We start from the raw sequence: 12,445 nt of genomic DNA on the forward strand, positions 1-12,445 counted from the left end.
TATGACTGGTTTTGTGGTTCAGGGTCACACACCCATACACACACACACATTTAAAATTAAATTAAATTAAATTAAATTCATGCATTTATCAGACGCTTTTATCCAAAGCGACTTACAGTGCATTCAGGCTATCAATTTTTACCTATCATGTAAAGATATTTAATAGTCATGAAAAAGTTTTTGTTTGATATTTATATTGTTTTGCTCCTTAAATAAGTAATATAGTAAAATAAATGTTTCTTGGGGTTCAGGTCTGGGCTTTCTGCAGGCCAGTCGAGTTCTTCCTCACCAGACTCAGTTAAACATTTATGGTCTTTTTTTTTTTTTTTCAAAGGGTCACTGTCATGCTGAAACACAGAAACCTTTTTTCCAATACTGCAAAAACATTAAAATACTGTTGAATGTATTTAAATACCATTGCATTACATTTTGCTACAATGTAATTGCTTAAGCATTAATTACGTTCATATACAAATGCATTAAATCTTGTCTTATTTATATATATATTCTCTGCACTGTTGAAGCTTACAGAAAATGTTCTGGATAATGAAGCAGTTTCATTTTTCACAATCCAGAGAACAAAAGAGTTTTGTTTCTAAGGTTTGCAGCCCTGTCCCTTGAAATCCATGACTTACTGCAGTTTAATTTTATAGCAATATTTGCGCGCGCTGTTTGCCGTATCTAATGCATCAGAAAGAGGTTTTTGCCCTGGCAGGCTTTTGCTGGAATCGGGCTCTATTGGGTTTGTTCTGCTTGAGTGTGTTTGGACAGTTTCTCGTTGGCTGCTCTGGAAGCAGCTGATCTCTGCTCCATTTCACTGGTATTTAAGCACTGGAGCATTGGGAAGGCGAAGGTAACGTCTGTTTGGCTGTGGTTGGCTCCTGCTGAGACACCTGGTGAAACGCCAGCCAGCGTCAGCCCACATTCCTCCTCTGTGTTCAGCGGCGCTCACTAAAACTAAACTCTTTCTTGACCCTAAACTCACCAGCAATCCATGAACATCAGCATCTCAGTTTGTTCTTGAATCTACTTTAATCGCTTAATTCAGTGTCCAGCAGTGAAACTAAAGGTTTGCTTTCAATGGTTCCCTTAATTCATTGCTTTTACCCAAATCAGTGTCATCTGTGGCCCTCCTCCTTTGTCTTTAGCTATGTCTGCTCACAGTTTTCTCTTCATGAGCTCGTCGAGATGAAAGGCCTGTCTGAGCAATGCTGTAAACTGTTTAGATACAGCGGACATCATTACAAAGTGCATCTGCACCATGAGCCAATCACACTTGGGCTGTTTTCAGCAAGTTAACCATAACGTCTGCCACTTATTACAGTTTATGAAGCAAATATCGCACACTTCAAAGCCGTTGCATTGAGGCTATTCAGGGAAACTTTGCTTTAAAAGCAGGGACTCTGCCCTGAGTCTACGCAAACATTTACGTGCGGTGTTATGCAATTGACAACAAGGCAAAAGTAGCTTTCGCAGATGAAAATGTTTATTTTTTTATTACCAGATTGTATTTAAGAGCAAACAGTGAATTATTATTATTATTATTATTATTGTTTTATTATTACACTGTCAGTCCAGTAGGTGGCAGCATGAGTGAGTCATTGAATCATTAACTCAAATGATTTGTTTAAAATACTGGTTCATTCAGGAACTTGCTTGGAGAACCGGCTCATAATTTGTTCGTGATTCACACTAAACTCATGCAGTATGGTGTTTTTGTGTACAGCTCGATAAAAGTTGCATCTTCTTCTTTTTTCTTTTTGGGTTACGTGTTTTATCTTATTACATTTGATACAGAATTGAGAAAGAATTAACAAGAATTAACAGTACTGCGTTACAATAAAGTACACCCTTACGAAAATTATCCATGATTTTAATATAGTAAAAGTGTAGTAAATATGTTTTTTTTGGCAAGGAAATTGGCTGATGAATGAGGTGCAGGTGTGGCAGGGTGATTGTGATGCAGTGACTCATGGGTAATGTAGTTCGGGTGTGGTGCAACAGTATGAGAGGTGCTAGTGTCCAAGTGACATCTGGTGGTTGATGGGTGGAATGGTCCTGAGTGGAGTGCCCTCTACTGAAGCTCATGGGCACTCCATCTAATGATCGTGACAACAATGTACAGTTTTTATTTTATTTAATATTATTATTTTCTAATTACTATTATTATTATTAGTAGTAGTAGTATTTTATCAAAACCATGGTTAATTTGTGATTAGCGTGGTTTAACTACAATGTCCAGTTTTTATTTTATTTAATATTATTATTTTCTAATTAATTAATTAATTATTATTATTATTATTAGTAGTAGTAGTAGTAGTAGTAGTATTTTATCAAAACCATGGTTAATTTGTGGTTACTGTGGTTTAACTACAATAACCAGTTTTTATTTTATTTTTATTATTTTTGAAAATTGTTTATTTATTTATTATTAAAACCATGGTTAATTGTTGCAAGGGTCTGGATTTTGCTTTGAAATCAGTGCAGGCTGGATTGTTTTATGTTGTCAACCAACAAAAATAGAAAAATATCCAGACTGTCATACATTTAAGGAAAACCATAATCTCTTCTGCTATTATTATGATTTAGTGTTTGAGAAACTTAAGTCAACATATTACAACTCATATTACATATTATAAGTAAATGATTGAATTGCTTCTAGCTAGCAGTACACTGTGATATAATGTTAAAATACACATACATCTGTTGTTGTTTAATAATCAAGCAGCACTTATCATATAGTTTACAAGATATCTTCAAAATATGTTTATGGTTGTGTTCAAGCTTTTTGGACTTGGTGTATTGAAATGATCGTCTGATCAGACTCTCGAACAGCTTCTGGAAAGCGCTGGGATTGCAGAGCCATGCAAACGTCTGCTGTGTAAAGATCTGAGATGAGCGCTATGGACGTGCGAGTCTGAAACAAGTAGTGTTTCAGTTTCCAGCAGGGAGTCGGGCCGCTCTCTGAAGAGATGTTGTCCTGAGGCTTGAAGGGGTTGGTTTCATGAAAACTCGAGGTCGAGCGCGGAAATGAGATCCAGACGGGCCAGCGCTGTGAGCGAGGATACTGGGAGTCACAGGCTTTTATTGCAGAACAGAGTGGTTTTGTGTGTTTTTAAGAGGCAGCTCATTGTTGCTCTAAAAGCACTCATAAAAAAATCATCTTAAATGTTTGGCTCAAGAGGAACGGACACAGTTCTACAGTATATCATTTACCTAAACATTTATCTTGTGTCATTTCTTATGTTAAAATATGCAGAGACACCTGTAAGTAAACCATGACTTCCCAAAGAGTGCAAACACTGATGCTCTGTGGCGCTATCTAAACATGACTCTGTTTTTTGAGCGGTCCGGCATGTCAAGGTGTGTGTCAAGGATGGGGTTCCCGAGAACTGGGCGTAACTGAGGACTGATTTACACGCCGTCTTTAATAACTCTTCTGTGTGTGTGTGTGTGTATCTCGCCGCAGTGTCCGAGGTGCAGACGCCGGGAATGGCATCCGAGTGTTCATCCCGGACATCGGCATGTTTGTGGTGGGTCTGGTGACGTGGCTCCTGTGTCGCAGTCTGGAGAATGTGTCTCAGCTCAACAGCGACTTGGAGGCAGACAATCAGGTGAGAAAACACAACACAGACCCCTGAAACCAACACTAAAGTGAGCAGTCTGCCCTCTCCAGTGTTTCAGTTCTAGTAGCTGATAAACGTTGTCACAATATCATTCGATATCAGTATTTCTCACAATATTCACTTAATATAAAAGGAAATGACTTCCACATGTTTGTTAGATTGTTAGCCTCAAGATTGAAGTTGTTGGTTGACAAATAAACTCCCTTTTCATTTTGGCCCAATGAAATGTGTTTTATTTGATTGATTTATTTTTTCCCAACAAACTCTGTTTTCTGTTGTATGTAATCAGGATTCAGGATTCAACGCCAATTCATCATCAAAAATAGTGTCTAAAGAGATTCATAAAATGAAACCATCATTTTTTTTTAATTTAATCAAAAGAAAATGTAACATTGTGCAAAAAATAAATAAATGCATTTTTGTTTTTTTGTTTTGTCAAATAAGGTCCTGCACCACAGGGCTTTTCATTTAAAACAAGGATGAAATAATAGCTTTGTTATATGGTACTCTTTTAATTAAAATATTTATCAAATATTTCTAATGGATTCCACGTGTTTGTTGGACCATAAGAATTAATAGAAATCTAAGTTGTTTGTTTAAACTCTACAGAATAAGCTACCTTTTAGTTTTGACCCAGTTTTTTGTTCGTTTCTGTTGTATGACTTACTGCAAATTCACCAAAAAAAAATGTGTTTAATTAAAAAAATTCATAAAATGAAGAAATGTAATCTTTTAATCTAAAGAAAGTATTGCATGTTTCATTAACCCCCCCCCCTCCATTTCTGTGTTTTTAATTTTATTTTATCTGAATTATGTGTTTGAAATATATTTAATTGATCACTTATAGAGTAATCAATAGAAAATATAACAATTAATTAACACAATATTTAGATTGAAAAGAAATATTTAGATTTGTGTGACATTCCTTGAAATAATAATAATAATAATAATAAAATGAATCAGTCACTGTTATCCTCTGACTGAAATGATATAAATGTGGATTCAAGTCAGAAAGGACCCTTCGTGTCAATAAGTCAGGACTACTTTCTGCACAAATAAACTAGTGGAGATTAATGTGGCCTAATTCACTTTCAAGAGATCGCTTTCTCACTTACTCTGTCTAAAAATACACAGAATCTTTTAAATATAATGTGTGTGACCAGCTAATTGATCTAGAAAGAATTCAAATATTTTGAGTGTATTGATTTCCACTAAGTGCTTTGCTTTGAATTTGATCTTCTGCCGTATAAGATCCTTCAGTTCCTGTGAAAACATACGCTGAGCGGATGGAGACGTTTGGGCCTGAAGACGCATAATGTAGCTGAACTAGCTAAAATTGCTTTAGAAAAACGAATGATGAAATAAAAATGCAAACAGAAATGATCAGAATCCTGCGGGTTTGGGAAGCTACTGTAAAATGAAATCGATGAACAGGACTTTTAATGTTCAAATACTGACAAGACTTCTCAATCAAATTGTAAAGCTTTGTATCCCAGTGTCTTCTGATTAGTAGGGCTTGTGTAGAGCTACTTGAGGAGAGTTGTGCTAATTCTAGCCTACTTTTCTTCACCTGACAGTCAAAATAAGTTCCAGACACTTACTGTGTTTTTCAAAATATAAGTCATGTTTAAAATGTGCTGCAACTTGTATTCCAAAGTGACTTATATAGTGCAATAAAAGGAATAGTTCAGCCAAAATGAAAATTTGCTGAAAATGTATATCAGTGTCTCATCAGTGGATGCTCTGCAGTGAATGGGTGCCGTCAGAATGAGGCACCCATTCACTGCAGAGCATCCATTGCTGAGACACTGAAGCAATGACACATTTCTCCAAATCTGAGACTCATCTACATCTGGGATGACCTGAGGATGAGCACATTTTCAGCACATTTCAGTGAAGCCTTTTAATGTTTGCTGATTATCATAACATCATACTCTACATGCTGTAAGTTCAGATATGAAATCATGGTCTGTCAAATGTAAATACGATATGTAATGAATACTGCCTTGGGTCTCTATAATCAGGCATATACAAGCTACTGAGTTTGGCATTAACCTTAAACCATATGTACGCAACATAAATCATCAGATATTTGCATTGTCATTCAGTGGCCACGTTTCCTAATTGCTCACTTTTTTTAAATGCTATTAGCAATGCATTTGCATTCCTACACACGTGTGTGTGTGTGTGTGTGTGTGTGTGTGTGTGTGTGTGTGTGTGTGTGTGTGTGTGTGTGTTCAGGAGGTTCACATCTGGAATACATTTGCTGGTGTTGTTTTTTCGGTGGCGGTGCTAAAGTTACCAACCCCCCAACCTTGCCTTTTTATTTCTTCGCACTGATTCTTTTTCTTTTTCTTTATATTTCATATTCCATATTCTCTCACGAGTTTAATTCTATTCTGAATAGGTGACATGCTATATAGATCTGTATTGATGTTAAAACTGGCATCATCGGTCGATGTGACACTAAGTCGTTTGGTAAAATGTTGGAACGCTTTCCCACATGCTCAGACCTTTATGGATCGTGACAGGCAGATAATTAAGACCACGCTGTAAGTGTTTAAAGGTGTGCGGATGAAGTAGAGTTGTTTTAATATTATTATTCTTATTACAGAAACCAAGGAAAACAACTAGCAGTAGCTCTTCCAAGAAAAACAGGCCAGCATGTCAATAAGACCGTAACAGCTGAGCATACAACTCCACAATGAACGAGAAATACAAGAATTACTGATAGTGTTTGACTCATGATGGACAATAGCTGATGTTATGCTGATAGACATGAACTTCGGTTAATGGACGGAGTTATCAAAATGAGTTAATGTATTATTATTATTGTGGTTATAGTTTTAGTTTCGTAACCCTGACTGAAAGTCAACCCTACCTGTCGCAAATTCTCTGTGATGGCTCTTTTGAAATGGCATTTATTTTGTTGTGAACTCACTATGATGAATGTTTAATGGTAAACACTTTGAACATCCGCAGAGAGGCTGTAAACAACTGTTTGTCCGCTTTGCATTTGGGGACTTTCAGAGCCAATCAAAGGAGCTTTGTTATACAGTTAGGAGTGTGAATTTTGACCAATGAGGTTTTGCTGTGGGCGGGGCTACCACAGAAACAAAAACAAAACAAATACTCAATAAACTGTGCAGTCACTGTTTGTGGCCATTTAGGGAGAAAACAAAACGTAAAATATGAAATATGTTGGTGGATTAAAGGTGATTTAAAATTTGACAGAAGGGGAAAAAATATTGTGAATAATCTCAAGATTATTGAATATATAACATTTACATTTAATCATTTAGCAGACGCTTTTATCCAAAGCGACTTACAAATGAGAATAACAGAAGCAGTCAGGTCAACAAGGGAACAACAACAGTATACAAGTGCCATTAATTATTTTTTTTTAATTAAAAGACAAGAAAAGAAAAAGTGCTAGTGTTAGTTGGTTAAGTGCAGGCGAAAAAGATGAGTCTTTAGCTGTTTCTTGAAAATGAGTAAAGACTCAGCTGTATGAATTGAGATTGGGAGGTCATTCCACCAGCTGGGCACAGTCCAGGAAAAAGTCCGTGAGAGTGATTTTGAACTTCTTTGGGATGGCACCACAAGGCGTCGATCACTTGCAGAGCGCAAACTTCTGGAGGGCACATAAGATTTAACAAGTGAGTTTAGGTATTTTGGTGCCGTGCCAGTGGTCGTCTTGTAGGCTAGCATCAGTACCTTGAATTTGATGCAAGCAGCTACTGGTAGCCAGTGTAACCTGATGAGGAGAGGAGTAACGTGAGCTTTTTTTGGCTCATTGAAGACAACCCTAGCTGCTGCATTCTGAATCAATTGCAGAGGCTTGACAGTACATGCAGGAAGAGCCAGGAGAGCATTACAATAGTCCAGTCTGGAGAGAACAAGAGCTTGGAGAAGTTGGGTGGCTTGCTCTGACAGGAAGGGTCTAATCTTCCTAATGTTGTATAAGGCAAACCTGCAGGACCGGGTAAGAAGCAAAGCAGAACTATCTAAAACAGTTTGGAGATGAAAATAATTGTGAAATAAGTAAAAAATTATAATAAACAGATGTGTCTCATTCAGGCAGAAAAAGTTCAGGCAGAAATTCATTTTTGCGATGGTTAAATAAATGTTCAGCAATATCTTCAAAAGACTTCTGAACTTGACTTCTTGTAGTTATTGAGCATCGCGTTAGTTCAGTCAGGCCACGTTAGTCATGCTTGCATCAGCTGACAGCTGTTCCTGACGTGTACCAATCCAGTCTTGACACCTATCACCTGCGGTCTATTTAAATTCCCATTCTTCAGTGTCTCTTCCATCGCTTTGCTGCTTGCAATTAACTCCCTCCTCCAACCCCAACTCCACCAACTGAACCTGTAATCCGATCAAACTTTGTTCTTTCTTTACAGTCTCTTCATTGGAAGCAGTCTCTATCACATTTTTGTTTACAACTCATGTAATTGTGAATTGTAATTATGTATGCTTATAATGGTTCTGTTCTGTACCCCAGGGGGGGTTGTCTTGCTGCTCTCCCCGCTATGTCCAAGCATGGCTGCATGGACAGGCGTGTGGAGTGTTGCCCAGAACATAACCATACCGCCAACACTAACTGTATGCAATTATAATTGTCATAAATATACTTGACGGTAGTGGTCCTGATTGAATTACAATTAGCCCTGCGTTTGTGCCCTGCTCACTCTGTACATGTGAAATGCTTTTTACAAACCATTTCCAGAACAAAAAAAGTGCAGAGTTCAAACGCACAATAGAAATTAATGAACATGGCCTACCTGAAAGCGTTTTCGTAACATTTTAATTTTCTGGTGTATGCAATCTCATGCTGAATACAGTGTATTGAAGTGAGCAAGTTTTTTCTCTTTTAATAATGCCGACCGACTAAACCTTTTAATGGCCTGGTCCTCTCTCATCCTTCACTGTCGTCGCTCCTCTTTTGTAACCTCCCGATCTCCTCCGTGGGGCTCGAGACCGGTGAGTGTCGCTCATTTCCAAATCACTACAGCCCTCGCTCCGTTCCCACGGCTCTTGACCCCGCCCCACTCGTCACATTCGTGCAACCCTAGTGTGTGTGTGTGTCATTGAAACGCAAATTTAGCTGCAGCCAAGTGACTTTGTGCGACCCACCTTGTTCCATTCTGTGACCCACAAGTGGGTCACGACCCACAGTTTGAAAACCCCTGTGTTAGATGAGCTGACTTCAACAAGCCTGTTTTTGATTTGATCACTGAACCACCAGACACGTCCGAAACACAACTAAATTTCTGACTGAATTCCTCACATGCAGCCAACTTTATATAATCTGACGTTTTGTTAATCCTTAACAAATCTGTCTTGAAGAACTGTGTTTTTTTCTGTGAGCGGATCTTTTATGTGACATCATTTGGTCTCTCAATCTTTCACCCATCCTCACCTTCCCCAAAGAATTGGGCCACATTCGATATTTCAAAATAAGGCTCCATTGAATTTCTGGTTTTGAGTATCACAGGACAACCCAAAAAATGTTTATCTGAACCTCAAGGATGTTGTCTTTGTAAGTGAAGTCTATTCTGATGGTAACAATTGAGTTTTGCTGAGTTATGGGTTTGAATTTGATTACATCTGTGCCGGGGAGAGCCGGAGACTCACTTTAACTCTTCTGCTCTTCCTCAAAGAGACCAGATTCATCTTACAACAGATCAGACAGAAAGAAAGGATAGTTTTGAACTCTCTAATAAATGTCACTGATGTTTTTGAAGTGATATTTGATAAGTCAGAACATATTTATTTAGAGGCTTGTAATTGTTACTTTCCAAAGCAATCTTAATAAAAAATGTTTTGTTCTGAAAAGTCTAGTTTGTCTTTGTTGTCAAGGAATAATAAAGACCTGGATCTGAATCGGGTGTGTTAACTAAGCGAGACATCCAAAATATGTGCACGAGCACTGGAATTGGGAACCGCTGGGCTACATCATGTGTCATTAACCAGAGAGAAAACTTTAAAAGTACTACAATACCAGGAAGGAAGATTGGGTAGTTGATGTTTGTTTGCCATTCTAGCTATCGGGATATGAAGAGACGTTCAACCAGTATAACAAAAAATGTTCCTGAAGACAATCACCTATTGCACCTTTAAATCTAACTTTCTCCCTGGAACCATTGGATTGGAAGTTATAAAGAAAAAAATGAATCTTGCACTTTCTGTAACTCTTTTATGATTCATTGTAAACATCCTTCATCATGATTTCAGGAAAAGGAGGACGAGGAAGAAAACAAGAAAAGTGAGAAACTGGAGCTTGAGGATGAGCTGCTGTTCGAAGACTTCGAGCTGGGCGATGAAGACTGTGAGTTTCCTGTGGAGGAGGAAGTGGACGTAGAGGATGGAGAACTTGAGGAGGCAGACGTCGAAGAAAGTACCAAAATGAAGATCCTGCGGCAAATAGCAGACGTGGCGTCCAAACTCAAAGAAATCATTGGCAATCTGATTACCACAGCAGGAAAAGTAGTCGTAACCATATTATTGGGCCTCACAGGTAGGTCGTGTTGAGACAGACATCACTCACCACACAGGATCAATAATCATTCATTTATAAACTGAAGATGAAAACAAGATCAAGTGTGTTGTTATATCCCAAAGATCAAACAAAAAGGAATAAAACTTCACACAGTTAAAGGAATAGTTTACCCAAGTGTTTACTCATCATCAGGTTTGTAGAAATGTAGCATTACATCAGTGTCTCATCAATGGATGCGCTGCAGTGAATGGGTGCCGTCAGAATGAGAGCTGATAAAAACATCACAATAATCCACAGCACTCCAGTCCATCAGTGAACATCTGGAGAAGACAAAAGATGAAACACATCCAGCATTAAGATGATTTTAACTCAAACACATAGAGTCTATAATCCATTATAACACTTCCTCCAGTGAAAAAGTGTTCTGGTCTGAATCAGGAGAGAAATCTGCACAGATCAAGCAGCGTTTAAACAGATCTAACAGGAGATGGACTTTTTCACTTGGACTTTATGGATTATAGACTCTATGTGTTTGAGTTAAAAACATCTTAATGCTGGATGTGTTTCATCTTTTGTCTTCTCCAGATGTTCACTGATGGACTGGATTACTTGTGGATTACTGTGATGTTTTTATCAGCTATTTGGACTCTCATTCTGACGGCACCCATTCACTGCAGAGCATCCATTGATGAGACAGTAATGTAAAAGTTTTCAAAAGAATTTCTGCAGATTTTAATTTCTGGGTAGACTATTCCTTTAAGGGCAAACAATAAAGTCATTTCAACAGGAATCCACATAATTGGAAGTTTTGTGTAAGGGAGAAAGATTTCCCCGTGCAAATTTAGCAACGGTTCCCAATTGGACTTTTTACATCGCTTCGGTACTGAATGGATGTTTTCTGCACACAAATTGTGCCGAAATTCCACTGCACCTTTATTAGTGGCTCTGGAAATGACTTTTCTCAGCCTTCTCTCAATGTGTCCTTGTTCCAGGTATGATGCTGCCGTCTCTGACCTCCACTGTGTACTTCTTCACCTTCCTGGGCCTGTGCACCTGGTGGTCTTTCTGCCGCAGGTTCGACCCGCTCCTCTTCAGCTGTCTGTGTGTCCTGATGGCCATCTTCAGCGCCGGACACCTCATCATGCTCTATCTCTACCAGTTCCAGTTCTTCCAGGAGGCCGTTCCTCCTGGAAACAGTTATGCCAGGTGAGACAACACCGCCTGTTACCTGTCAAAGAGCTGGATTTAATAGGATGTGAACGCTGGTGTGGTTTGAGCCCTAAATGTATTCAGGATCAATCTGGTAGATGCATCCCCACCCTGTTTTTAAACATCCCGTCAAGGCTGTGGCTCTGAGCTTAACTTGTTCAGATTCGCTGCAGTATGTAGGACTTCAGTTGAATGCTTTGATTCATGCTGTTGCTCGTTTTGCACATAAAAGGTTTACATCTCGACCGCAAGCTTAAACCAATGCATCATGAGCCGCCTGTTCGGGACGCATGCAGCCGGATCCCTTTACTGTGACCAATGAGATTACGCTGCTGCTTGAAAGTCAGACACAAAAGGAGAATTGAATTAAACGATCCGCCGAGCGGGAATCCTGCGTGTGCCTGCGAGTGTCTGGTGGCCGAGGAGCTCAATCAGGAGGATTTAGTAAACTACCCTGTTGTGTAATGTGTCTTTACAGCGACGGGTGTCTGGTGTCAACCTGAACGAAGTCATGTGTGCTTATCTCGTCAAGCTGGTTCATGATTAAAGGCTGAACTTCAGCGGATAATTGAAATGTACAGAGAATATCTTCTAGAGCTGGGGATTTTAAACTATGGGGTCTGCGGGATTATATATACTGTATATATATATATATATATATATAAAAAAAACTTGGAAAAACCTCTAAGTGCATCTGAGTGCATTTTTCTTTCAATTGAAACTTTTTATAAGGCTCCTATAAAAATATGAAAATAAGTAATTCAATAGCTGACTAATAAACGTTTCATAAAAAAATATATATATACAGTATATATATATATATGTGTGTGTGTGTATGTGTGTGTGTGTGTGTGTGTTTCTTTTTTACAATTTATAAAGTAAATAATAAGATTACTCATAATTATTTTTATTATTTGAATAATGATAAATTTTATTCTATTAGTCATAGTTTTTAATAAAAAAATATACATTTTTCTTTTTACCTTTTTAAAATAAAAAATACAAAACAATATATGTTATTATTATAACATTTGATGAAGCAATACATAAAGTCCTAAAAAATAAATTGATCAAATGTAAAAACTCAATAATAACAATAATAATA

At 37.9% G+C, this 12,445-nt stretch overlaps 1 protein-coding gene and 1 long non-coding RNA gene across 5 annotated transcripts in view; one reads left to right on the plus strand and one right to left on the minus strand.

Moving 5' to 3' along the window:
* Window positions 1–12,445, plus strand: part of LOC132124045 (piezo-type mechanosensitive ion channel component 2) — a 141,585-nt gene that overhangs the window by 59,574 nt on the left and 69,566 nt on the right. For all 4 annotated transcript variants that reach the window (XM_059534798.1, XM_059534800.1, XM_059534799.1 and 1 more), the window contains exons 5-7: window positions 3,470–3,614; window positions 9,867–10,149; window positions 11,124–11,337. In XM_059534798.1, the coding sequence (XP_059390781.1) occupies window positions 3,470–3,614; window positions 9,867–10,149; window positions 11,124–11,337 (642 nt within the window). The remainder of the gene's footprint in view (window positions 1–3,469; window positions 3,615–9,866; window positions 10,150–11,123; window positions 11,338–12,445) is intronic.
* Window positions 1–12,445, minus strand: part of LOC132124049 (uncharacterized) — a 62,056-nt gene that overhangs the window by 19,451 nt on the left and 30,160 nt on the right. The window lies entirely within an intron of this gene.

Source organism: Carassius carassius, chromosome 42 (genome assembly GCF_963082965.1).
Source record: "Carassius carassius chromosome 42, fCarCar2.1, whole genome shotgun sequence".
NCBI lineage: Eukaryota > Metazoa > Chordata > Actinopteri > Cypriniformes > Cyprinidae > Carassius > Carassius carassius.